A 24,927-nucleotide genomic window follows, 5' to 3' on the forward strand; every position below is an offset into this window, starting at 1 on the left:
ATTCATTTTGTCTAGGTCTGGGTAAACAATTGGCAGCATTCCAGATGTTGCTGAAGTACAACTCCTAAAACCCCTTATCGCTGACCACATTAGCTGGAAGTAGTAATTCAGCACCATCTGGTATGCCTGAACTTGCCTACTCCTGATCTAAGTGAATGCTTTTTATCCATTTGCATAAAGAGTTGGAATTTCTTTAAAGTGTAGATACTGTACTTCTAGCCTATGACTTTTGACCATAGCCTATTGTGTGCTCAACTTCTGAGATTTGCTCCTGCCAGCCCGTTCCTCAGTTGTATAGTATTAATTAATGATGGGAAAATATCTAATGGGACTTATTTTTCTTGCCAAGCATTTTTTATTTTATTTATTTTTTTATTTTATTTGGTTTGTCAAACATGTACAAGATAAACATAGACATGAACAAAGGAAATGAGTACAAATAAATGGGGACATTAGGACAGGGACGGTAGGCACGCTGGTGCACTTATGCATTCTCCCTTATGGGCCTCTTAGGAGTGGGGTGAGGTCCATGGCAGACAGTTGGAGGTTGAAGCTGTGGGGGTTTGAGGATGTAACAATGGAGTCAGGTAGAGCATTCCAGCCGTTGACCATTCTGTTGCTGAAGTCGCATTTTCAGCAATTGAGTTTGGAACAGTTTACCTTTAGTTTGTATCTATTGTTTGCTCGCGTATTATTGAGGTTGAAGCTGAAGTAGTCATTGGCAAATAGAATGTTGTAGCAGACAATTTTGTGTACTATGCTTAAGTCATACCACAGGCAGCATAGTTCCAGGTTTTCCAAGCCTAAAATTTCATAGGTAAATATTCATAGATTTTTCATAGGTAAATATTTCCAGCCTGTGAAGTAGCTCCTTTGTAGGCTTGGGCTACGATGATAGTGATGGACAGAAAGGGGAGAATTATTTCTGTAAGTGTTTTTGCTCAGCTGAATTGTATTCTGGCTGGCCTTCCAAGTATGGAGCTGGCACGTCTGGATTGGAATAGAGAGGAATGCATTTGTGCAGATAATCTGGGCATTTCATTTTCTCAGACTGAATCAACCTGCACGGAGGAAGTTGTGTGGGGAGAGTAATTCCTCATTCATCTCCCCTCCACCATTTAGGATTCAGATCAGAAAACTGAGCTTCAGGCAGGAGGAAAACATGATGAGGTTTCAGTGTACAAAGAGAGGAGAGATTCAAAATTATATTCCCTGAGGTGAGAACAGAAGGAATGAATCTGTCTTTTTTTCCCCCATGAGAAGAATAGGTATTTAAGTACAATTATAACTGTTGTTTTTGCTGCAAAAGACTGATCTCTTTTGGAGAACGAGTTCTTGCCTCCCCTCCCCCACATGTTTATTTAAGATCACTATCTAAAGCAATCCTGCCTGTTACCACTTTGTGTTCACTATTTCCCTTTCTAATGATTGCAAGTTCTCATGATATTTTAATCCTAAATTTGGGCTAATGAAATACTGAATGAAAGCCCTTGATTGAGAGTCTGGGAGTGGTTACTGGGCCAGTGATGGATGCTTGGGGTCCTCCACGCAGAGTGAGAGTCAAATGGAGGGGGTTAGATGAATTGGCCATCCTCCAGCGGGCCAGTGAGAGGGACCAGTTTAGGAGGGAGGATGCTGTGCATGTCCCGGGACGGGGGGAATGGAGAGGCGAGAGCCATGTAGGTGCTGAGACCTTGAGCTTAGATGCTGTGAGGACTCCCTTCCTCATCTATCTCCCAAGGATGTCTGAAGGAGAGTGGCTGGAGGGGGATGGCAGAGCTCTTTCCCTTGAGAGGTCAGGGTGGGAGGAGGAAGATCACCTCTGGAGACTGAGGGTGGGACGATGCATAAAAGTGGTGACAGGTATGGGTTGCTGCGAGAGCCAGAGCACAGGCCATTTAAGGGGACATCCCCCTAATGTTTAGAACTGATGGATGGCGGACCCTATCACTCACGGAATTTAGGCAGCAATGGTCTAGGAGAAGAGCCTTTTCTGCTGTGGTTCCTGCCGTTTGGAACAAGGTAAGATCAATACCCACCCTTTTGGCATTCAAAAGGAGTTGAAGACCTGGCTCTGCCACTAACCTGGAGTCCCAATGGGGATGGACCATTCTGCAGGTGGTTAATAGACCAAAATAAAGTCCCATCTTCCTCCCAGGTGCATCTTGTTCCCTTCCACACAATCTTTGTCAATTTTAAATTATTTTGATATTAATATTTTTTACTTTAATATTTTAAGTTTGTATTGGTTTTTAATTATTGTTAGATGTCTAGAGTCATCTCCAGGAGAGATGAGCAGCATAGAAGTTGAATAAATAAATTCAAAATAACATGCTTTGCTAAAAGAAATCACATTACAACGTGAAGTTGGGTTGCCACAATACATATAATATTGGGTGGTTTACTTTTGACTGAGAAAACTAACTGTTAATGAAATTCTTTCAATAGCTTACCTTCACAAATCCCGTTTCAGGATTTGAAATAATCAGTTTGGTTTATAGTCTCTAGTATCTTACAAGAAGAGCTCAACTTTGAAGAGTGGAAATTGTGGAAGGCTACTCTCCCGGTTTATTGGATGAATCCCAAGCCTATTCTTTGGACTCGGAGAACAGCTTTTACCTAGGGTTGCAAGGGACAAGTTGCAAGGTCCCGAATAGACCAGGGACTGCTTTTGTCCCATCCTTGTAGCTGCTGCAATAAACTTTTTGGGACTACATAGTTGAGTTCTGTTTTTTAATGCTATCTTCTAATTCTTTTCAACTAAATTGTATAATAGGCTTTCTACTGTACTGCAAATATAATGTCACCACAAACAGCGAGATGGGTGGTATATTAAACAAACAAATAATCTTTGTTAACCTGATCTCTTCCTGAAAGCATAATTTAAATGATGTAATAACTCTTCAATTTCTGTATAGCGTCCATGGTGATTCATCTCTAACTATGATGCCAGTGTGGCCCTCTGTATGTTCCCTAAGCAATATTAATGCGTGCACTGCATGATAATATGCTTTGTTCTTCATTACATACAAGAGTTGACAAATCATCCATTCAAGCCAAAATTCTATATTTTGGCCAGTTTCAAGGAAGTTTTGATGGTGATGATGATGATTGATGATGATGATAATGCTATCCCTTCAAGCCTTTAACAACTATTATACTTGGATTTTGTTTCTTATTCAATATCTTCTTACAGTTGACTTTTTTAATATGTTTGTTTTTTCCATACTTCCAATGTTGTAATAGGCTTAATTGTACAGTTTCATTCTTTTATTTTTATACAATTTGTTCTGGTTAGTTCAGTCTTTGAAGAGCAAAAGGATTTCCCCCCTCTGAAAGCAGCGTAAGCCATACCAATGGAAAATCATGCAACCTTGAAATAATCTTCATGGTAATTTTCAACAAGGACATCCATTCACTACTCTTTTGCTGTATTTTGTGCATTTTATTTGGCATGTTTTGAACCTCAATTCAAGTTACTGTACTTTCTTGGGGAGATATTCCATAGCCCGGGAGATATACAGGAGAAGACACCCTCCTGTCTATCCAAAAAGTAGGCCATCTGGCAGAGATGTGTTCAAAAAGATCTCTGCTAATCTGAGGAATTAGAGAGCTTCATAGTGGTAAAGGCAGTTCCTTAGATAATTGGGCTTTAAGCCATTTAGGACTTCAAAAGTCAACAGAAGCACTTTAAACTGTGGCCAGTAAGCAAATGGCAGCCAATGTAGATCTTTAATAACAGGCAACATATGATCCCTATCCCTTGCATTCTGAACATGCCAGGTGTCATCGTTTGTACCAAGTGCATGAGAAATGTACTGCAGTAATCAAGATGTGGGGTGAATAATCATTGCTGAAATCAGAAGCAGGTCACAATTGGCACACTACCTGTAATTATGCACACATTTTGATTTTTACAGCCAACACTTGCAAATGCAGCGACCTTCAGGGATCAAAAACATTTCCACACACCATCTTTTGAAACAATCTCTCAAGTGTTCTACGGTTTCTCCTTCTGTCTCAGCATTTAAGAAATCAATGTGCCTCTTCTAAACACATTACTGATCATTATTGTTCAACCTAGGATACTTACGGGACTAGTATGCATGTATTCTCTTGTCTCTAATTAGACAAGAGTTGTTGGCTGGTAGTATTTTACTATGTCTTTGCAATGCTGTAGGTTGTGATTTCCTTGATGTTTCCTAATAAGTGGCTATCAAAAATGTTTTTGAGGCAGCGTTTTTAGAAAACAAATTAGCATGTTTAAATGTATATGGGCAAGTACTGCATGTTCCGAGCAGCCTCGCCTTCATGTATATATTGTAGAGCTACAAGGAATATATATTTTTGCTTAGTAACATGAGCTATTAAGAATATAAAGAATTGGGGATAAGATGGCCTCTTTTCTTCTCAAATACACCCATCTTGCCTTTCTTTTCCCCTAGAATACAGGTTAACTCTGGAAAGCTATAGATAGTCCTCTCTTATTTTGGCTGGCTGCTGATTGCACCCCCCTCCCTTCTCCTCTGCTGGAGACAGTGTTGAGGACAATTATCCAAACTGCATAAAAACTGTTTCCCTGTAATGAGTTGAACTCCTTGTACTGTGACAAACTGCCCAGCTGCTCTGACTTCATCCCTTCCTTTTTCTACCTCCATCTGCACCTTTTCCATTCCATTTTTTTGAGGGGGAGGGTGTCTTTTTTTCCTTTCCCCTTTTGCACCTCTGCTATTCAGCGAGAGGAAAGGGATAAACAGTCCAGTCAAGGAGTTAAAATGTATAAAACAGGTTCTTTTTGTCTTCCTTAAATCATACTACAGGTGGTTGGGGTTTTTAATGATGAAAGCGTACTGCTTGTTCTGAGAGATTCCTGGTGGTGACCTTGCACTTTGGCATGCCCATACCAAGAAAGCTCACAGAGGCATGTAAAAGAGAGGGTCCAAGCAGAAACTGAACAGCTGTTAAGCATCAGATTTTGAGGGGTGGGGCTTGCGTCCACTTCTTTTTGCCGCATATGTTTGAATAGCCTTAAGGAATATATCAGGGAGTCCTGGAAACACTCATGATTAATCAAACATTTTAAAGTCTGCACATGCTGTAGGTGTCAGCTCCTACTGATTCATTTTTGGGGCTAATGCAGGTGCAGTGCAGACATTGCAAACAAGAACATTGACCTGGGATTCTTTTAGTGGGGAGAGATGCCTGCTTTTTTTGTCTGAAATGTGCTTTCTATCCTAATGATCCAATTCAGGAAGCTTCCTGATTATACCATTATATCTAAACGACTTGGAAGAGGATATATGGAAGGATGCACTATACAATTTGGAAAAAAGGTTTCAAGCAAAGTTTCTGACTTTTTCAAATCCCCCCCCTCTTCTCTCTGCAGGTGCATCTGCGTTCTGCAGAACGTCTCCGAGATTTATGCTGTGCCAACCGAGGTACCTTCATCAAAGTAGGACAGCATCTGGGGGCTCTTGATTACCTCTTGCCTGAGGAATATACCCACACCCTCAAGATTTTGCACAGCCAAGCTCCTCAGAGCAGCAGGCAGGAAATCGAGCAAGTGATCCAGGAGGACCTAGGCAAAGGGGTATGTCAGGCAATTGGCCTTTGTTGGCTGTCATTCAAGCAAGACAGCAGAATGTAGTTTGATTAGTCTTAGGGGCCTGCTTAGTGGTTTTCTATTAAAGAAGACACAGTTATACATAAGAGTTATGCATTTTCTGCTTCTTTTCACCCCCTGCAGGTTACAAGCATTTTCCTCAACACAAAATAGTACTTCCCCTGCAGAAATAGTCCCATATTGTTTTTTTGTATGCGTGTTTGTCTCTGGTTTTTTTTTCCAGTGCTCAAAATGAACTCTCGTGTCTTTTAAAACGCTGGCTTTTTTTTCTAGTTCTCTTGTCTGTTTTGATTGCTTTGTATTGAGTTCAGCTGGTGATTGTCACAGAAAATCTGTTAAAGCTTGCACAATTGTCAGCGACAGGGTAAACTGACTGCATTATTTTGTATATATTAACTTATTGGGGTTCCCCCCCAACATTCATTTCTGGAGGTCAGGATGGCATGTCTTATTAAGGCTAGCTGTAGGAGTTTTCTGTTCAAGACCGACAGTATTTACTGCAAACAGTGGTATTAAAGTCTTTATTGCAAAAGTCCAGTTAGTTTAAAAGGATCCAGGAGTGAATTGCTGAATCTGGAATGCAGAATAGATGAGTGGCATAAATAGAACAAAAAAAGGAAAGACTGTCAGGAATCCAATTACTTGATAAGACTGATGCCAATTTGGGGTCACATTGTGTCCTTAAGTTAAATCCAAAGAAGTGATCTGATTGGCAGCAGTTTTAACAATTGTCCCATGGTGAATTGAATAAGAGCATAGTTCATAGACTGAAGAATGTGCTTAATGCAGATGTGGGACAAGTGAGCCAGCTTGGTCTAGTGCAGGGGTCCCCAAACTTGGCGATGTTAAGAATGGCTGGGGAATTCTGAGAATTGAAGTCCACTACCCTTAAAGTCAACAAGTTTGGAGATCCCTGGTCTTGTGATTAAAGTGCTGATCTAGAAACCAAGGCACTGTGACTTCTAGTCCCACTTTAGACATGAAAGCTGGCTTGGTGACTTTGGGTCAATCATTGTCTCTCAGCCCAATTCATCTCACAGGACTCTTGTGGAGAAAAAAAGAGGAAAAAGGAGCGCTAGATTTGTTTGCCACCTGGAGTTATTTTAAATAATAAAGACAGAATAAGAAAAACCCAGGAGTGCTAAGATATAGTGGCATAGGAGGATCATTGGGAAATACACAAAAGGTAGGCAAAGCAATCTGGCAGGCTGCAATGTAGTAAAAATGATTTGGTCTGCTATTCATGGCAGACCTTCTGCCTAACTAGCATAGAATGGCTTGTGACCCTTTAAGACTGAACTGCCAAGCTTTCTTTTGCTACTGCAGGATTCTGGCTGAGAGCAGTTCGAATCCCAAAAGCAACTATTTTAGAAAGGGACATAGTTGCAACAAAGCAGGATTCAGACACTGTCATTTATTACTCCGATCATATCATCACCTTGTTATCTTCCCTTTCCAAGTGTTCCAGAAGTCCTTTAAGACATGGCTTTGCTCTCAGGCTGGGGTTAAGGTGCATGTGGAGCCCCAGTCATGTTTTTTTTTAATGTTATTGTTGTCCAGGCAGTTATGTTTTGTTATATTTTTAATTATGTTTTGCTTGTGTGTGTGACATTGTTTAAACTGCACAGATTCTTTTTGGAATCAGACAGACCTTATAAATGTTGTAAATAAATAAGTTAGTACAGTGCAGACAGAAGAGGCCTCCAAAATGTTAGACACCTCATTGGGGAAAACACTTTGGCTGAAGTGATTTTCATATCTGGCAGCTCATAAAGTTAGAGACAGATTTCTCATAGAGAAAGTAGAAAATGCAGGTGAAGCCCTTGCTGTCTTATAAACTCTTCAACAAGACAGTGATCTCCCTTTTAAATACCTGTTAGCTAAGAGACCGTCATGGCTTGGACATTTGACAAGCATGCCTATTTTGCTCAATCACTGTCAGTTCAGATTCCTGACTTTCAGTGTTTGGAAAAGTTCTCCTGGAGAGAGAAATTCATCTTTTTGGAAAGTTCTTTCATTTTTCGTACCTCTGACCTAGAACTTATAAGCAGAAGATTGTAGAAATAGCTCTGTTGGTTCTGGCCAAACTTATCATGGTCCAACTTTTTGCTTCTTATGTGATCAACAGCCTCCCATCACTGTTTCCTTGCACAAAGTATTATGCTGTCTGTAACTAAGAGGTAACATTGGGTCTTCCAGCCCAATAGTCCTCAATAGGCCTGTCCTTCAGAAACTTATCCCTGTTTAAGTCATGAAGTAAGTTGCTATCATTACACTTTGTAGTAACAAATTCCACAGATTAAATATATTGTGTGAAGCATTTCTTTCTGTTGCCTCTTCTAAACCCACTTCCAATCATTTTGAATGATATCTCAGCCTAGAATTTGAGAGAAAAACTTTTCAATATTTATGCATTCTAAGCATGCATGATTTTATATGCCTCAGTCATGTCCCTATTTCCATTCTAAGTTAAACTCCTCAAATTTCTAGCTCTTTTTCCAGAGAAAGTGTTCTAGACCCTGATCAAATTGGCTGCCATCTTCTGCACAAGCCTCATTTCATCTCCATTTTGCCAAATGACTCCTACTGAAGGTGTGTTTCCTTCAGGACTTTCTCCGCATCCCATCAGAAAACACAGCAAATGCAAATGAAATTCTAAACTCATAAAACATGGGGAAAAAGAGCAGTGGTCGGGCAACATGTATTATCTGTGACAGAGCCATTGAGCTTTCTTCCCCTTGAAGAGCAGCTTCAGCTAAAAGCAGCAGAAAAGTTGCTGTTGGCAGAAAGCTATTCATGGGCAGTTTGTGCTGCTCCTCGCTGCACTTTACCATTTCCAGATAAGCACTGTCAGCCCTTTACATTTGCACGCTCCTTAATTAACCCCTAAGTGAAAAATAAATAAATCCCTGTAATAACAACATAAATCGTTGCTGCCTTTCACACTGAAGCCATTTGGTATCAAAAATGCTGTGTCATTGTTAACTCTTTGGAACTGGGAATTACAATGACTTTCAAGCACTCTTTGCTTTCTCTATCTTCCTCTTCACTGAGGGTCATATCCCAAGTCTTTAATACAGGAAGGGTCTACATAAACCAGCAGCAGGAATAACTAAAGAGAACCAGAGTAAGTGCCCAAACTTGGAGAACCAGAGTAAGTGCCCAAACTTGGAGGCATTTTCTATATTTGGAGGAATGCAGTTTGGGTGATAATTAGAAGATATTTGTGTGCACTTAATTCATGTATTAAAACATACCATGCATCTCTGTCATACAAGTGAAACTTCGTTCAGTGGCTATATCCTATATACATCTTGATTAAGTAAACTATGTTCTAGCCCTCTTGCTGGGCAATCCTAGCCGGCTCAGGGTTGACTCAGCCTTCCATCCTTCCGAGGTGGGTAAAATGAGGACCCGGATTGTTGTTGGGGGCAATATGCTGACTCTGTAAACCGCTTAGAGAGGGCTGAAAGCCCTATGAAGCGGTATATAAGTCTAACTGCTATTGCTATTGCTATTGCTATGTAGTTAGTTTCTGTTTATGCAGAGTTGTCATGCAGCTCAAGAAATTGAGTTATTTGCATAGACTATGTAAGCCGCCCAAAGTCATCTTATAGGATAAGATGACTTATCCATATAGCCACGGATAAGTCAATCATAGATGAGTATGCTGTGTAAAAACAATTCAGCCCCCCCCCCCAACCAAATGGCTTCCATCTTAACCTATGATGTGCATAAACAAAGCAGGTATATTAGCATGCAGCATTTAGTTTTGTTTAGTTCTGCTCATAGGCCTTTGACTGAACAGGAACCTTTTCCTTCTGGGATGAATACATTTTCAGCTGCCAGCGAGCCATCCCAGTCTTTTTCAACATTTCAAGAACCAAAAAGAGCCCTAACCCTAATCCTAACCCTCCATGCCTCATTAGTTCCCAGTGAGGAAGTCTAAATCTCTTCTCAGCCATATATTTTCTTCTTGGCATTTCTTCACTCTCATGGTCCATGCCAGGTAGATATTTAGTTTTAAAGAGATGGAAAGAAAACAATAAAAGATCAGGAAGAGAATAAATGGAAAAAGAAAGAATGAATAAGCAAAAAGAGACAAGGCACAAAGGAGATGGATTATGGTTTTGAATTGTTATAAGCTGAGATGACTTTGGTGTTTCTCTGACAGATTTTATTTGGAAGATGAAATGCAAAGTATTTCCTATCTGTTGATCACTGAATACATATCAATAATGTTTTTTTAATAATCATAAAAATCATAAAATATTTCAGTACTCTTCAATTTTTGGGAGAGGATCAGCTGAATCATAAACTATTTCAAATATATAATTCAGATACCTGCTGCAGTAACAGTCTTCAAGTAAACCTTTTTTTGCACATGGTATCAAATTTGCTATTGTTGATGTAGCTTAGTTTCCTGAAAATAACTGGCTGTATCTCCTAATTTTTTGATATTATTTCCAGTGTTTTTAACACCTATATATTTTTTGCCTGAAAGCTGAAGTGTTTCCAGGCAGTAATGTCAAAGGCTGAATGCCTGGTGCTTTAACCACTAGACCAAACTGGATGATGATGATGATGATGATGATGATGATGATGATGATGATCATCATCATCATCATCATCATCATCATCATCATCATCATCATCATCATCATCATCATCACAATAGCACCTTAATGGATAAAAATAAATAAGGGATAAAAATAAATAAAGCCATATCTATACCAATACATCTCAACATTCAAAGTAAGCCTTTCTGTGGGGTCAGATAGAAAAGCCAGATTAAGAATGCTTTTCAAAATGAGCAAACTTTTATACAAATATAGAAGTAGATGTTAAGAAGCAACTTCTTGGCTGAAATTTTTATTTAAAAAAATAAATAAAAACAGTTCCTGATTCTGATGTGAATGCAAACCTTCATTCTTATCAAATATTCTCTCTGTCCAATTCAGCACAGCACGAATAGGTATAATATTCTAGTTGGGGGATAATGGTAGTTAATGTGGAATACATATAGAGAATGTCAGTTTGGGACAGACTAAGATAAATGTTTATTGTGTCCTTATCAGGTATGTAAAAGCCTCTGTCACATGGATCTTCCTTGTTCGATCAAGACTTTGTTCTTCAGTGAAAGTCAATTCAATTATCTTATCACTAAATTAGCATCATTAATACTGTCATGTAGGAAAAAGGGAATTTTAAAGATATATTTAGAAGATCAAGTGTTTGTAGCATCTACAGTTTAAAACTAAGGAATACTTTGAATCTGTCTAAACTAAGGTGCACTGTAGTAATTATCTGCTATTAGGGACATATGGCAACTTCCCAAAACAAAATATATTCCTCTCTTTTTCCAAAACCCCATGATTATATTTGGAGATATAATTGATCTTGTCAAAGAAGCCATAAGCAATAGTCAGGCCAGTTCCCTTTTGTTGCACAATTTACTACTTAAAATGGTCACTCCTGGGAAATTAATGGTGGACTGAAAATGGTCATGGTGGAAAGAGGAGTTGGTGAATAGATTGGCTTCTCAAAACTCTTATCTGGAACAAAGAGAAGACTAGGATCAACCACAAGTTTGCTTCATACAGAGGTTCACTGTGAAGAAATTCTAAAATACTGAGCTCCAGCAGGTTTTAGAACTTGGGAGCTGGAGTTAAAATTATCTTGGCTAAACTATGATTAGATACCTTCAGTTAGACACTGGGTTTGCCCATTTTCTTTCTTAACTATCTTAGGAAATGGCTTACTACTAACTTTTTGGATGTTAAGAACCTGCAGTTTTATTCTGCTGGGAGAGTTTCCTTCTATGCTTAATGAAAGAAGTTTTGTATGAATTTAAAAATAAAAAAAAGTTTTTTTGAGTAAAAGCAAATTCAGAACTAGAATATATATAGATTTTGAAATGAATTGTAATAAAATCTCTTGTGGGAAAGTTTTGCTAATTGGAAAATAAACACATGATAAGAGGGGACTTTGAAGGTTGAATTAGAGAGAACTAAATATTACAGTTGAAGAAATAACCCAATGGAGCTGTAAAATAATATATAGAAGAAACTTGGAAACAAATTACCCAGACTTTAGTCCTTAGATTGTCTGGTATCTAGAAATGGAGTTAACAGAGGCTACAGAAGAGGGACAGATTTTACTAGATAAAATAGAGACTAAGGCTGAATGTGGATCTGAAAATGGATTTTAAAATGACAGACTACAAGAGCAAAGTGGAAAAATGGCTACAATTGATTTACAGATGAAACTGATGTATTAACAATTAAAGGGGATATACAAAAATAAATTAGAAGAGTGACTTGGAAAAGTTTCTTTTCTTGGATTTAAACTAGTGAGGAAGTTTTGGATTTAAACTAGAGACAAAGAGAAAGTGATAAGAAATCTGCTTCTGAGACATTATTTGAAGGAATGAAAGATCAAACTGTTTAAAAATAATATAAAGTGATCAAGGTTAAAATACAGATATTGTGGTTTCCAATACTTATTAATGAAACTTTTTATCTACAAAATTTATAATTTGACATGTATTGTCAAAAATATAAAAATACCATGTATTAAATTGCTGTTATTTCCTGTTTGAAATTATAAATATGCAGTTAAGTTAAAAGATCATTTAGAAAACATTTACAAAGAGATTACTTGGTAGATATGGGAACAATTTTACAATGGAAGTAATAGAATGTTAATGATCTAGCGTCAACTGGATTTCACATATTATCACTGTTTTTGTAATCCTGCTTTGCTGGTAATCTCTGGCTTTTCCGGTAATTTAATAGGCAAGAATCTGACAGTAAGTGGTTAGTGATGGGACCAAAATAAAGAGTAGCTCAGTACCAAGCAAATCAAACTTATATGTGGATTGAGATTCAGATATCTCTTAATAGAAAATCCAAGGAGTGAAAAAAAGTAGTTTACTTATCTCTTTTGAGAAAGATAATGAGGGCCAAATGGCTCATTATCTTAGACATAAAATTCCAGGCTTGAAGAAAAGAAACCAACACATTGGGAAATATGATATTGAATATGCAAATAAATATGTTCAACGATATTCAAATATACTGTATATTCACGAATTGTATATGTGAATAAACTGTCTTGCAACAAAGCAAAGTTAACAATAATTAATTAAAAGTATCACTTTCACCCACGTTATATTGACTATTGACACTGGTAGTAATGTCCCATTGTGAAATCTGAACATTTTTTATTATCTATTACATTTGTATGATACAAAAAGATTTTTTAACTAATGAACACAGCTTTATAGTATGATTTTACTCTATTGTTTTGCTTGACAGGGCAGATGTGTTATCTTTATGTACTTAACCAAATATAGATGATCCTGAATACAAGATTTCCAGTACCCAAAGAAAATTATGTGCAATGCACAGTTTCCCCATCTTGTCAACCTCAAAAGATTGTCAAATCAAAATGAAACCATTCTGGAGATCACCCCGCAAATGCCTCTATATAACCCGCTTGCAAGCATATATAAGATACAAATGTCCTAGAAGCTCTACTCCAAGAACATTAAATTAAAACTAATTGAATGAATAAGTAGGGGTTAAAATTAATTGTCTGCAAAATAAGACCTTATAATCACAATAGCTTCCGTTATTTAAACTTAGCTCCGGTGTATGTGAGAGTCTACAGATATTTGCATATATGTATCTTTTACTCAGAGCAATAGAAATTATATAGATTATATACATTTCCTGTTTTTATCACTTTCCTGTCTTTTTAACTTTAATTTACATAGTATTTATGAATATGCATGCCAGCATGAATCAATTTATTTTTAGAACTCACTTATTAACAAGCGGGGCCATCAGAAATGCTCTCAGTTGCATTTTGCTTTCTATGTTTTATCTGGAAGCGTGTGAAAGAAACATATTACAAATCTCCTCTTGTAATCTCAATGTAGCTATCCAAAGCAATCTTTAGTCGATTTTATTTGTTTTATTTATCAACTGAACCTGACAATTTTGTTCATATGTTGAAATTTGGAAAGATCAGCATTCTGTTTAAATATTGGAACCAATATGCTACATAAGTATTAAACAAGTTTATAAGTGGTAGGAAGATATTATTTTAAAATAATATTTTCGCAAGGATATTTGTGACCTCTGCAGAAGGACTCATATCTCAGAGCACAATCATAGGAGGTTGCTTATAGACAATTTATTGGGTTCATCATTTAGTGAATAGAGTATGAATATATACAATGTCATTATATACATATTTACCAATGAGTAGGATCCATTATGTTCAATGTAATTTAATACTGAACAAGTAAGGGTAATACTGCATCCACAAAAAATGATTATAGCATTAAAAAAATCAGATAAGTGCAACAAAGACTTGAGTAGGGGTAGTTATTAAAACAATCATAGCAACAACAAATTCTTATCAAGTAATAGGAATGTGAACTATAACACTTTGTTCCTTGCCTCATAGAATAATATTTAAGCACTTATCTTGACAGTTGAAATAATCCTTATGAAAAATGGTGGAAGAAAATGTTTTTGACATGGAAAATGATGTAAAATGCATTATTCTTAAATATATATTTTATTCATTTTCAGATTCCATTTTACAATCACTTATATACTGGATATTTGCCATAAGAAAAGAAATAAAGTAAAATAAAAAGGAAAACACAACTCATCATCATTCACAACCCCACCTGACACTTCCATCCTCCATACACCCCATCTTTCCCCTCCAACTTTCCTTTCCTCCCTCTAACACTCCCCTCCTACTTCCCTATCCCCTCAAACCTTCCTTTCTCCCCTTCCTCCTAGCATTCCCCTTACGCCCTCCTTACATTCCCCTTACTCCTTCCTTACTCTTCCCTCTTCTTTCCCTCTACCTCTCCCCCTGGTGTATTCCTTTATTCAACTCTTATTAAGCTATAATATGATAAAAAATAAAGAAATAAAAAATAAAATAAACCAAGGAAAAAAAATATAAAGAAAGAAAAGAAAAAAAGAAAGAACAACCGTATACAAGTGCATTCTTCTTATTGAAACTATATAAGCTCCCACCCACCCACCTCCCATAAATCCCCATCCCTAATCCCCCCGACTTCCCAGGGCCCACACCTGGCACTGCCTTCTGTTAAACCCCTTCTACAGTATCTTATGATCGTATGAGTTCAAAATAAAAATAATATATATTAAAAAAAAAATAGATAAAAAAAAAGTTTTACAACTTATAACAAGGAAAAGAAAAGAAAAGGAAAAAAAAAAGAAAAGGAAAAAAAGAGCTCTTTGTATTAAGCTCAGCCCCCCATCTTTATTTATGTTTAGACAGTATAAATCATTCTATATGTATTCTATTCTCGTCTCTTGCTTCTTTGTTATTTACCCCAACCTCCTATAGACTCTCCAGTTCATCTTCCTTAACCTTATTTTCAAATAATCAATTTGCCTTCTATTTTAAAATAATCTCATCAAGCTTTCCCTTCTAATAGAATTTAAACAACGTAAATCATTTCGCATGCATTTTACCCTCGTAAATCATTCCGCGTGCATTTTACTCTCATACCTTGCTTCTTTGATATTTACCACTATTTCCCATAGTCCCTCCGAACTCTGATCAGGCTTTCGCTCCCCCTCCACCTATCTCGCGTTACCCGACTCCCTCCTCCCCAACTAAAGTTCAATAAAGTTACCATCACCACTCTCTTCACTTTAGGGTCCTGGACAATTTAAATTAAAATTCAGACATACAAGTCCCGTGAAGTATACATTCAGCATCCACATAATTCAGTCCCAATATCGCACCACCAATATCCAGTTCCATTTTTTCTACCGGAGAGAGATCGCAAACCCCCATTCAATTCAAAACTTTGGCGAATATTTTGGAATGTCTAAATCCTCGGTCTCCGCTCTCCTGCTTCTCCGAGAGAGGGGGAACTACCCCCTCCATCTTGCAGCCATGTGGTCTGCTGCTTGCCTTCTCCTTCGGCTTGTCTCTCCTCTTTTCCAAGTAAATCAGGAAGTCCCGCCTTCAAAGTCTTATAGTAGAAATCTCGAGCCTCCAAAACAGAATTGAGACGAAATCTTTGATTCTCAAATGTGATCGTAATGCCGGCTGGGGCCTCCCATTTATATCGAATCTGGTGGTTTATAAGCTCCTTAGTTAGAAAAGTATAGTCTCTTCTTGCTTTTAACATCTGGGATGGTATTTCTTTGAAGACAATCAGATCTTGTCCATCGACTCGCAACCTATTATTGTAAAACTTTTGCATAATCGCGTTTCTGGATTCTTTTGTGGAGAAATATATAATTATGTCCCTCGGGAGCTGTCGCTGTTCCGCTACCATCGAGTTCTGGCGATAGATTTTCCGAATCTGCCAATCAAAATTAAGTCCCGGGCTTCCCACCGCATGGCTGAAGGCCTCAACAAAGGTCTGTTTCAGATTCTCTCGCTACTTTTCGCGCAATCCTCTGACTCTTATTGCAAATGCCTTCTTGTTAAAATTTATCATAACGAGCTGTTCTTGAGTATCTCTAATTTTTTGTTGTAAAGTTTGAATATTAGTAGTCATTTTAGAATTAGCCTCCTCCAAGCTTTCCAATTTATTCTCCATTTCAGCGGTATAATCTGTCAGGGTAGACACAGCTACAGACGTACTCGCCTTCAGTTGGGCAATTTTAGACTTTAAATTACCATATAGTTCCAATACAAATTCCTTGATTTCCTGTTTAAAATCCTTAAGTATTTGAAAGAGAAATTCCTGTGTTAAGAATTCTCCAGTAGAGGGCGTAGGAGACAAGGGCAATGATTTCATAGTAGACTCTTTAGATTCATTCATAGATTCTTTAAGTACATTCGTAGAAAAACGCTTCGCTTTTGACCTGGGTGGCATTATAAATAAACAAATAAACAGCGCTCTCGCTCCCCTCTGTTTCCAAAAGAAAAAAAATTATTTTGTTAAGGAGCAGTCTGCAGGAAGATAAAGCCGGCTAAGTACGTCCCTTATCAATCACCAACGGAGAGAAATCGCCATTTTGAAGTCCGTTTAAACAAAGAAGCCTCTGTGACAAATGGAGCTGGTGTTTAAGATAGTAATAAAAGCAAAAATCTCACAGGGGTGGGACCCGCCCGTATTAATCCTAGCTTCAAACAACTTTGCTTTGTCCTGGGGGGGGGAGTCGCCTGTCTAGGGCTGCAAAAAAAAACAGCTGAGAAGAACTGGCTGGAGATAAAGGCTCCGCTTACGCTGGATCTAATCTCTGTCCACAGCCAAAAAAAAAAAGAAGGCTGTGAACTACGAATAGATCCTAGCCACAGAGCTAAACTCCCTGCCCCTTTATAGCCAAAAAGGGGTGATATCTATGATCTTATTTAGATATACAGACCAGATCTCTGAGAGGAGCTCCGTTGAGCCCTCTTCGGCGACAGGCTCCGCCCCCTGGAACGTAAAATGCATTATTTAACTACTAATTTTATATGCAAACCTTTTTAAATGTTACAGAATTAATACAATTTACCAGAAACAGGCAAAAATGTTAAAGTATATGTTATGTTGTTCATTTGGTTGAGATGCCCAGGTGGCCTCCAAAACATTTCTAACTCTGAGTCAATAGAAAAGGGATTTTTAAGAGGCTAATTATCAATATTTAAATTAGTTTTTATTGCAAACACATGGATAATATAAAATAAGATAAATATAATGCATTTCATATATTCTGAAAACAATATTAATATAACAAAATATCACTTTGTGCATTGATTATATGCTTCCAAAGATTAAAAAAATTATTGTTCCTTCTTAAGTTGGAGATGAAACTTCAACATTTCTGCATGCCTAGTGTATGGTTTTAAACCAGTGGTTCTCAACCTTCCCAATGCCACAACCCTTTAATACAGTTCCTCATGTTGTGGTGACCCCCAACCATAAAATTGGTGTCTCGGTTCCTCAGACCATCGAAAATATGTGTTTTCTGATGGTCTTAGGTGACCCCTATGAAAGGGTTGTTCGACCCCCAAAAGGGTCCCGACACACAGGTTGAGAACCACTGTTTTAAACCATCAATGATTGACAGTCTTGTAGGTTCACCCTTAGTGCCCTCAAATTCTCAGTTCAAGCCAAAGGATGAACACAAAGTGTAACATTTAGGCGCAATTGGACTAGTTTGGAAGTAGCCCAATTATACTGAATTCAATTTATTAGCTGGTCTCCATCCTTCCCTTTGATAGAACAGTTGTTGAGTTGCTGCTGGTGAATCAACTTTTAATACCTTAAAGGAAATAGATCTTTTAGTCAAGATTTAGACTTGAGTTTGTGATGGAAACAGTACTAATCTCTTAGGTGATCTATGTTGAGAACTAGATGGAAATTTTACTGGATCTCTGGTTTTCCTGGCCTTCTCAGTATCTTTTGTTAGCATCAAATTTCACATCTTATTGAGCTGAATGCAGAAGCTGGGATAGGAGGTGCTGTTCTCCAATAGTTCCACATCTTCCACAGTGGTCAGTTCCAATCTGTGATGCTGGGGGAGAAGAGAGCAGGTCAATGGTCCCTGATATGTGGGATGCCATAGGGATTGATCATATCTCCCCTGCTTTGTAATAGTTGTAAGAAGCGTTTGGGAGATACCATCTGATGGGTCAGGGTGTAGTATCATCAGTATGGACTCCATACAGGGTTGCGAAGGAATGTCATTAATTTCCCAATGTCTGGAAGTTATCAGGATGTGACTGGAATCAGTTTAGCCCCCTCCAAAATAACAACAAGGTTATTGTTAACAACAATTGTTAACTAACCTTCTTATTTTGGAAGCTTTAAAGATGAAGTTGTTCCTCAGAAACCTTTTTTTTGGATTTATCCTACCCATCTTCATTTTCTATTTTTATTGTTTGTAGTTTTCAGTTTGGATAATGTTATTTTATGGTTTTTATAGTTCCAGAATTGTCTATATATTTTTTTATACATCATATAAGCTGCTGAAGTCTCGATTGTGGAAGGATAAAAATATGGAAAATCAGTTGATCAAGCAATCAATCTCTCTTTTTCTGCATTATTAAGTTCTGAGGGAAGAATAGAAAGCAGTTCTGCAATTTTGCTATCATTCGTGACAACATTGACTGGCTAAACATATGTTGTCACAAACGCTCCTCTAGATATGAACCAGGAGTGGGTTCCTGCCAGTTCTAACCTCTTCTATAGAAGAGGTTCCACAAATCTACAGTGCCATTTAGAACCGGTTCCAGCTCCCTCCCCCCTGCCCGTCCGCACATCATCAAGATGAAGAGTGAGAGGAGGAATTCTGGGAGTTGAAGTCCACAAGTTTGAACACCCCTGGGTTTTTTTTCTAAAGGGTTAGGGGTGCAAGTGTCTTGTAACTTGACCACTTTAAGACTTGCACACTTGCCAGAGTTCCTGAGCCAACATGACTGGAGGAGGAATTCTGGGAGTTGAAGTCCACAAGTCTTAAAGCTGTCAAGTCTGAACACCCCTGGGTTTTTTTTCTAAAGGATTAGGGGAGCAAGGGTCTTGTAACTTGACAGCTTTAAGACTTGCGTGCTTCAAATGCCAACATTTTGGTTGCTAAGCAAGAGCGTTGTTAAGTGAGTTTCACCACATTTTACAAGTTGGCCACTCCCACCCAGTCACATGGCCAGAAAGCCACTCCCACCCAGTCACCTGGCCAACAAGCCACTCCCACCCAGTCACATGGCCAGCAAGCCACTCCCATAAAGCAGGCCACACCTACAGAAGTGGTTCTAAAAAATTTTGAAACCCACCACTGATATGAACAACATATTCTGCAATAACCTTGGATGTGGTGCGCAGGGGATGATGGTCGTGAACTCCAACATGCAGTAATTGGTGATCCCCATATTGAGTAAGGCTAAGTTGCAGGAAAAGAATGCACTTGGGGGCATACACAGAATGATGAAAGGGATACTTTGGTGTTGCAGTGCAAGCCCCATGTGTTCTGTAGATGCATTGCGTCACACACATCTCTGAAAGGAGTACTGCTTGAGGTTTGAAGCTATGATGCTGTTGAAAGCACCACAGATGCTCATCATGCTGAGTTCTCACTTGAAATCAGCTGAGTTTCAGGGTATAGAGAAAGAACATGAACAAGGATAAGGTAAGTTGTAGACTGAAATATTTGGGAAGGCTGTGTGTGTGTGTGTGTGTGTGTTTGTGTGTTTATACTGATAATCCTTTGTGCTGGGAGTGGCTGGCCATTTCATTTAACTGCTCAAGATGATGATGATGATGATGATGGAAGTTTAAAACAGGTAGGACAGGGCTGCTGTTTTCACTTTCTTTGTTACTCTCTCAGTGAGCTTTTCAAAAGCATATCAATAAAAACTACATTTATATTAAAACTAAAACGAGTGAAAAGGAAAACTCCTTATTTTTTAATAACATAGGATATAAAAAGCAGATTTTTATCTATTCTGAAAAAGATTTCAGCCATAAAATGATAATTTAAAGAGTCAGAGATGGATGGCATAGAGCATTAATGTCAGCCATAACAAATGGGACTACATTTGTCAAATGAAAAGTTGTGCTGCTACTGCTGCCACCTAGATTTCAAGTGATGTCCCTATTTTTTTCCCCTAAGCTTGATGAGCCTGTTGCACCTTAAAAAGGAGAGATCATTTGAGGGCATTGCTATCAATGAACATTGAGTTAAAATTGTTTTCGGTAAATGCAGGAACCAATACATACCTAGTACCACCGGTATAACCCTTGAAGTTAAATCCTTATAAGTACTTCCAATATGAACTTCCAACATATAGAGAAACAATTCTGTGGCTTGCTTTCAGATATGGCCACAGCTACAAGGCACCGATAAGAAGTTATCTGGGTGAGTAGCTTACAGAAAAGCTATCAATATATATCTCTTGAAGACCTCAGTACTGTGGTTTATACTTTTTTTAATACTAAAATAGTTATTTTTGATCCATGTGAGATGGAAGTGTGATCAAAATAGATCTCACATCCTAATACAGTTTGATGTTATCTTTAGATGCCAAAATATCCCCGGAAGGCATCAGAATGAAGAAAGTAATATAGGAGAATATTTGTATGTAGCTCAGGGCTGAAATGAGGAATCTTTGGTGCTCCCTGAGTTTGGTTGTTTTCTTGCAGAAGTTTCATTACCCAAATTAGGTAACATTATCAGTGCTAGTCCTTGAAGAAAGTAGTGTCAGTTTTAATAGTATAACTACTAAAATATTGTTATGGTCCACCAGTGGCCAATGGACCTGGCAGCAGATTCAGACAGTGAGAAGGTTAGGGAGGAACATGGGCCAGTCCTGGAGTCGGGAAGATTCTGATGAGGGTTCTGTGTTGGAGGCAGAGAGGGGGGCAGAGCCGTATGCTAGTTATCAGTTTCCTTCAGAGTTAGACATCAGAGTCAGAGGAGTAAAAGGAGAATAGAGTTTGCAGGAGACAGTTAGTTCGCTTAATTGGTTCCTGACTCTCCAAGACTGCTTGCCAAGTTTTGCAGATATCAGCCTGTCAGCTCTCCTAGCCAGATAAGGTCTGTGACTGTAAATCCTCCCTTGAAAGACTTTGCTGGATGTGAATGAGCAGAATTCACAGTAAATTAATAAAAGGGATTTTTGTTGGGACAAGGAGTTTGCTTCATGCTTTTGAGAAGCCTCGGTGAGAACAAATATAGAGAGGCAACATTTTGCTTTCCCTGCAAAAGTCTAGTCTATAAGCTCCAATACTCCCATCCATGCATAAATAAGACTCAACACTGCATAGATTTGCAAACCAGACAAGGTTGGCCTTATCTTGACACCTGCTGAGACATACTAACAATATTTAACATTTATATATAACTTCATAACATTTTAGTACATTATTACATTTAGTACATTATTTAGTACATTACCTTATAATCCTTACAACAGCATCGAAAGATATCAGATTATTATTGTTACCAATGAGGACTGAGATTGGGAGATTTGCATAAAGCCATTGACTGAATTTACAGCAGAGGAAAAGTTGTAACCCAAAACATCCTTACATATGCCTGATCACTTTTGGAGTGCATCACTGTATTAGTCCATACTTAACCATCATATACTTAACTAGATTGTTCTGTACTAGTTGTGCATCCTGTTACCACATCCATACAAACACAGAATCTCTAAAATGATTTGGACTATAACCTATTATAGTCTATAACCTTATTGTTGCTTTTGTATCTTAAATTTTGGAAGTCATGGTTAAAGGCAGAATGTTGTCCTAGTGGATACTTGGTATATCCATCTGGAATCCGTGAATACTTCTAATTTTGATTTAATGTTTAGTTGTTTAATAGGAATGAAAACGAGGCTAGCAGTGGTTCTGGTAGCAACTTTTGTTCTTGGCATATCTTCCAATATACAGTAAGAAAACTTAAAGGTTGCTTACAGAAGATCATTGGTTCAATCCTTACCATCACTAGAAGGTCTAGATAAGCCTTGTCTGACCTTGAAGAGCAAATGGAAATCAGTGTAGGCAATATTGAATTAAATAGACAATCTGATTTGTTAAGATAGCTTCTGATGACTTTCTGTAAGGGAGAAAAATGTGCACAAGCTGTTATACCCGTAACCATCCTATAAACCTATTGTAACATCCATAAATATGAGATTCTTTCCTTTCCCTTGCAGATCACATCCCTGCAGAGCAGTAGTAGCAGCTCTGAGCCCATAACTGTAGCTGATTTATGTTAATAGTTGAAATGATAATGTTTAATATGTTAAGTGCTAAATCTATTTTTATGTTGATTATGAATAGGCCAGCTGTGCTTGTTTCTCTATTGATAGAATTTAGTGAACAAGCCCATTTTACAGGCTGGGCTATAAGTATGATTAACATACCAGCAGACACTGCTTTAAGATTGCAAAATCAGCTGAACTGCATTATTGAAGCAGGCCTCTGGCATCTGAGTTGGGAAAAAGAAGGAGGAGGAGATGCAAAAAGCAAAGGCAGAGGATTTTGAGGAAGGGAGATAGTGCACATGTGTCAAACTCGCCATGTCACATTGCTGTCACATGGAGTTTCGTGACATTTCCCCCATTCACGGAGCTGGGGTGTGTGTGATGCATCTGACCTGTGGGCCGTCAGTTTGACACCCCTGGACAGTGTGTTCTTGATTGCTTTCATGGCAGATCCTTCATCATCTAGCTTGAAAATGCAAAATCCATGCAGCACAAGCATAATCTTAAGTATGTGAAACAGGAACAATCTGCTCATATTGTGCAATAAACTGATTTTACTGAATGACAATGACTTAAAAAAATAATCAAAACAATAAAAACTTGTGATATCCGAAGCATTCTATATCTTCTCGATGTAGATATTGTATAAATCAACAGCCAGCATGTAACCTCAAGTTCCTTTTGTACCCAAGTAATGAACGCTGATTTTCGTGCCATTTTATCCCTTCTCCATGCTTTGTTGAATTATTTTCTATTCATTAAAAATGTCTTCATGTATTGTATTTAGGGTTATTATTTCATTAATTATAATTATCATTTGTTGGATGATTTGTTATGAGTATACGTTTAAACTATAACAATACAGGAAGCTAAATTTATTCCAAGCCTGTTTATTTATCTCCTGTTTCAGTATTGCCTAAAAAGGCCTTCCCCAACGTAGTACCTTCCAGATGTGTGTTGGGCTGTATCTAGAATGGGCAGCCTGTGATATTAGCCTAGTTCCTTTTTTGCATCTGCCAGGATTCCTAAACATTGTGCCACAAAAATGTAATGGTAAAATGCCTTTTTTTGCCTTTTTCTGGTTTTCATCAGAAAATCCAGTGATATAAGACAGCTAAGCCTCTGGAGATTCTCAGTCATCCAGGTCATGGTTGTCCCAAAGATGCTCTTTCAAGAGACAACTGGACTTGTTTTTCTTTGAAGATGTTTCTCTTCTTATCCAGTTGCCTCTTGAAAAAAGCACTTTTGAGATAAGCTAAGTCTCCAATAGATTTTGTGTTCTATTCTTATATTAAAAACCCCTCTTAATAATGTAAAAAATAGCTAAACTTCCAGTTCTGCCCCATCCATTATCTCATCATGACCACTAGGATCCTTGATTATGTAAAATTTTGTAGTTGTTGATTATGAAAAAGTTGCCACCTTTGGAATTCAATGCATTTGGAAAATACCTGGTGGGAGTAAGCTGATTATACCAGAGGTATGCACATAGAGAATCTCCATTAGTTGATGAATTGTGACTTTGACAACAGTTGAGAAAAATTATATTTAGAGACATCGTAATTAAGCTTAATGTTAGATGTAGTTTCATTTGGGCCCTTTGTCTTCCTTTGTCCATCCTTGCCATTTATTTTTGAGAATTGGCTTTAGAATTTCAATCAAAACCCAGGTATGGCCATCACTCCCAAAGTGAAAGTCCACAGAAGGAGTCTACACAGGTGACTTTCTAGAGTTTTCTAGATCATTTGGTGGAGCAAGGTATCAAGAATCAATATAAACTGGCACAACATAATGTTCTGATCAAAATGTTCACAGAAGATGCACAAAATACGTGTATATATTTTAAATCTTCCCTTCTCTAAATGAATTTAAAACAAATTCTTCATTCTGACAGGCCCTCCAAAGTTTTCTTTTAGATTTTAAAGGAATCAGAAATATGCTCAGGGGGTTACTTGCCTGAAGTTCTCCATCTGCTGTTGCTGTTGCTTTAATATCCTCAACCACATGATAGAAGTGAATTCCTGGTTTGATTAAATGCAGCAGATTTGTTGCTCCTAAAAGAGGTTTAATGAAATGAAGTGGAGCCCAGCTTTTACATTTAGGGTTATATTATTTCCTCCTCTTCCTCCAGAAATCTGAGAATGAAACCCATAGCGTGTCCTCTGTAATACATATTAGATTGAGACTAAATGGGGACTTAAACCGAGATTGTCTTTTAACTGGACCACTTGTTGTTGTTAGTTGCGAAGTCGTATCTGACCCATCGCGACCCCATGGACAACATTCCTCCAGGCCTTCCTGACTTCTACCATCCTCTGGAGTCTATTTAAACTCATGCCTATTGCTTTGGTGACTCCATCCAGCCATCTCATTCTCTGTCGTCCCCTTCTTTTGCCCTCAGTCTTTCCCAGCATTAGGTTCTTCTCCAGTGAGTGTTTCCTTTTCATTAGGTGGCCAAGTATTTAAGTTTCATCTTCAGGATCTGGCCTTCTAGGAGTGACCAGTTTGATCGCCTTGCAATCCAAGGGACTCGCAGGAGTCTTCTCCAGCACCATAGTTCAAAGGCCTCAATTTTTTGGCACTCAGCC

At 38.0% G+C, this 24,927-nt stretch overlaps 1 protein-coding gene across 2 annotated transcripts in view; it reads left to right on the plus strand.

Moving 5' to 3' along the window:
* ADCK1 (aarF domain containing kinase 1) overlaps positions 1-24,927 on the plus strand; it is a 122,057-nt gene that overhangs the window by 53,559 nt on the left and 43,571 nt on the right. For both annotated transcript variants that reach the window (XM_032238861.1, XM_032238860.1), the window contains one exon: positions 5,387-5,590. In XM_032238861.1, coding sequence (XP_032094752.1) covers positions 5,387-5,590 — 204 coding nt within the window. The remainder of the gene's footprint in view (positions 1-5,386; positions 5,591-24,927) is intronic.

This window comes from Thamnophis elegans, chromosome 1 (assembly GCF_009769535.1).
Source record: "Thamnophis elegans isolate rThaEle1 chromosome 1, rThaEle1.pri, whole genome shotgun sequence".
NCBI classification, from domain to species: Eukaryota; Metazoa; Chordata; class Lepidosauria; order Squamata; family Colubridae; genus Thamnophis; species Thamnophis elegans.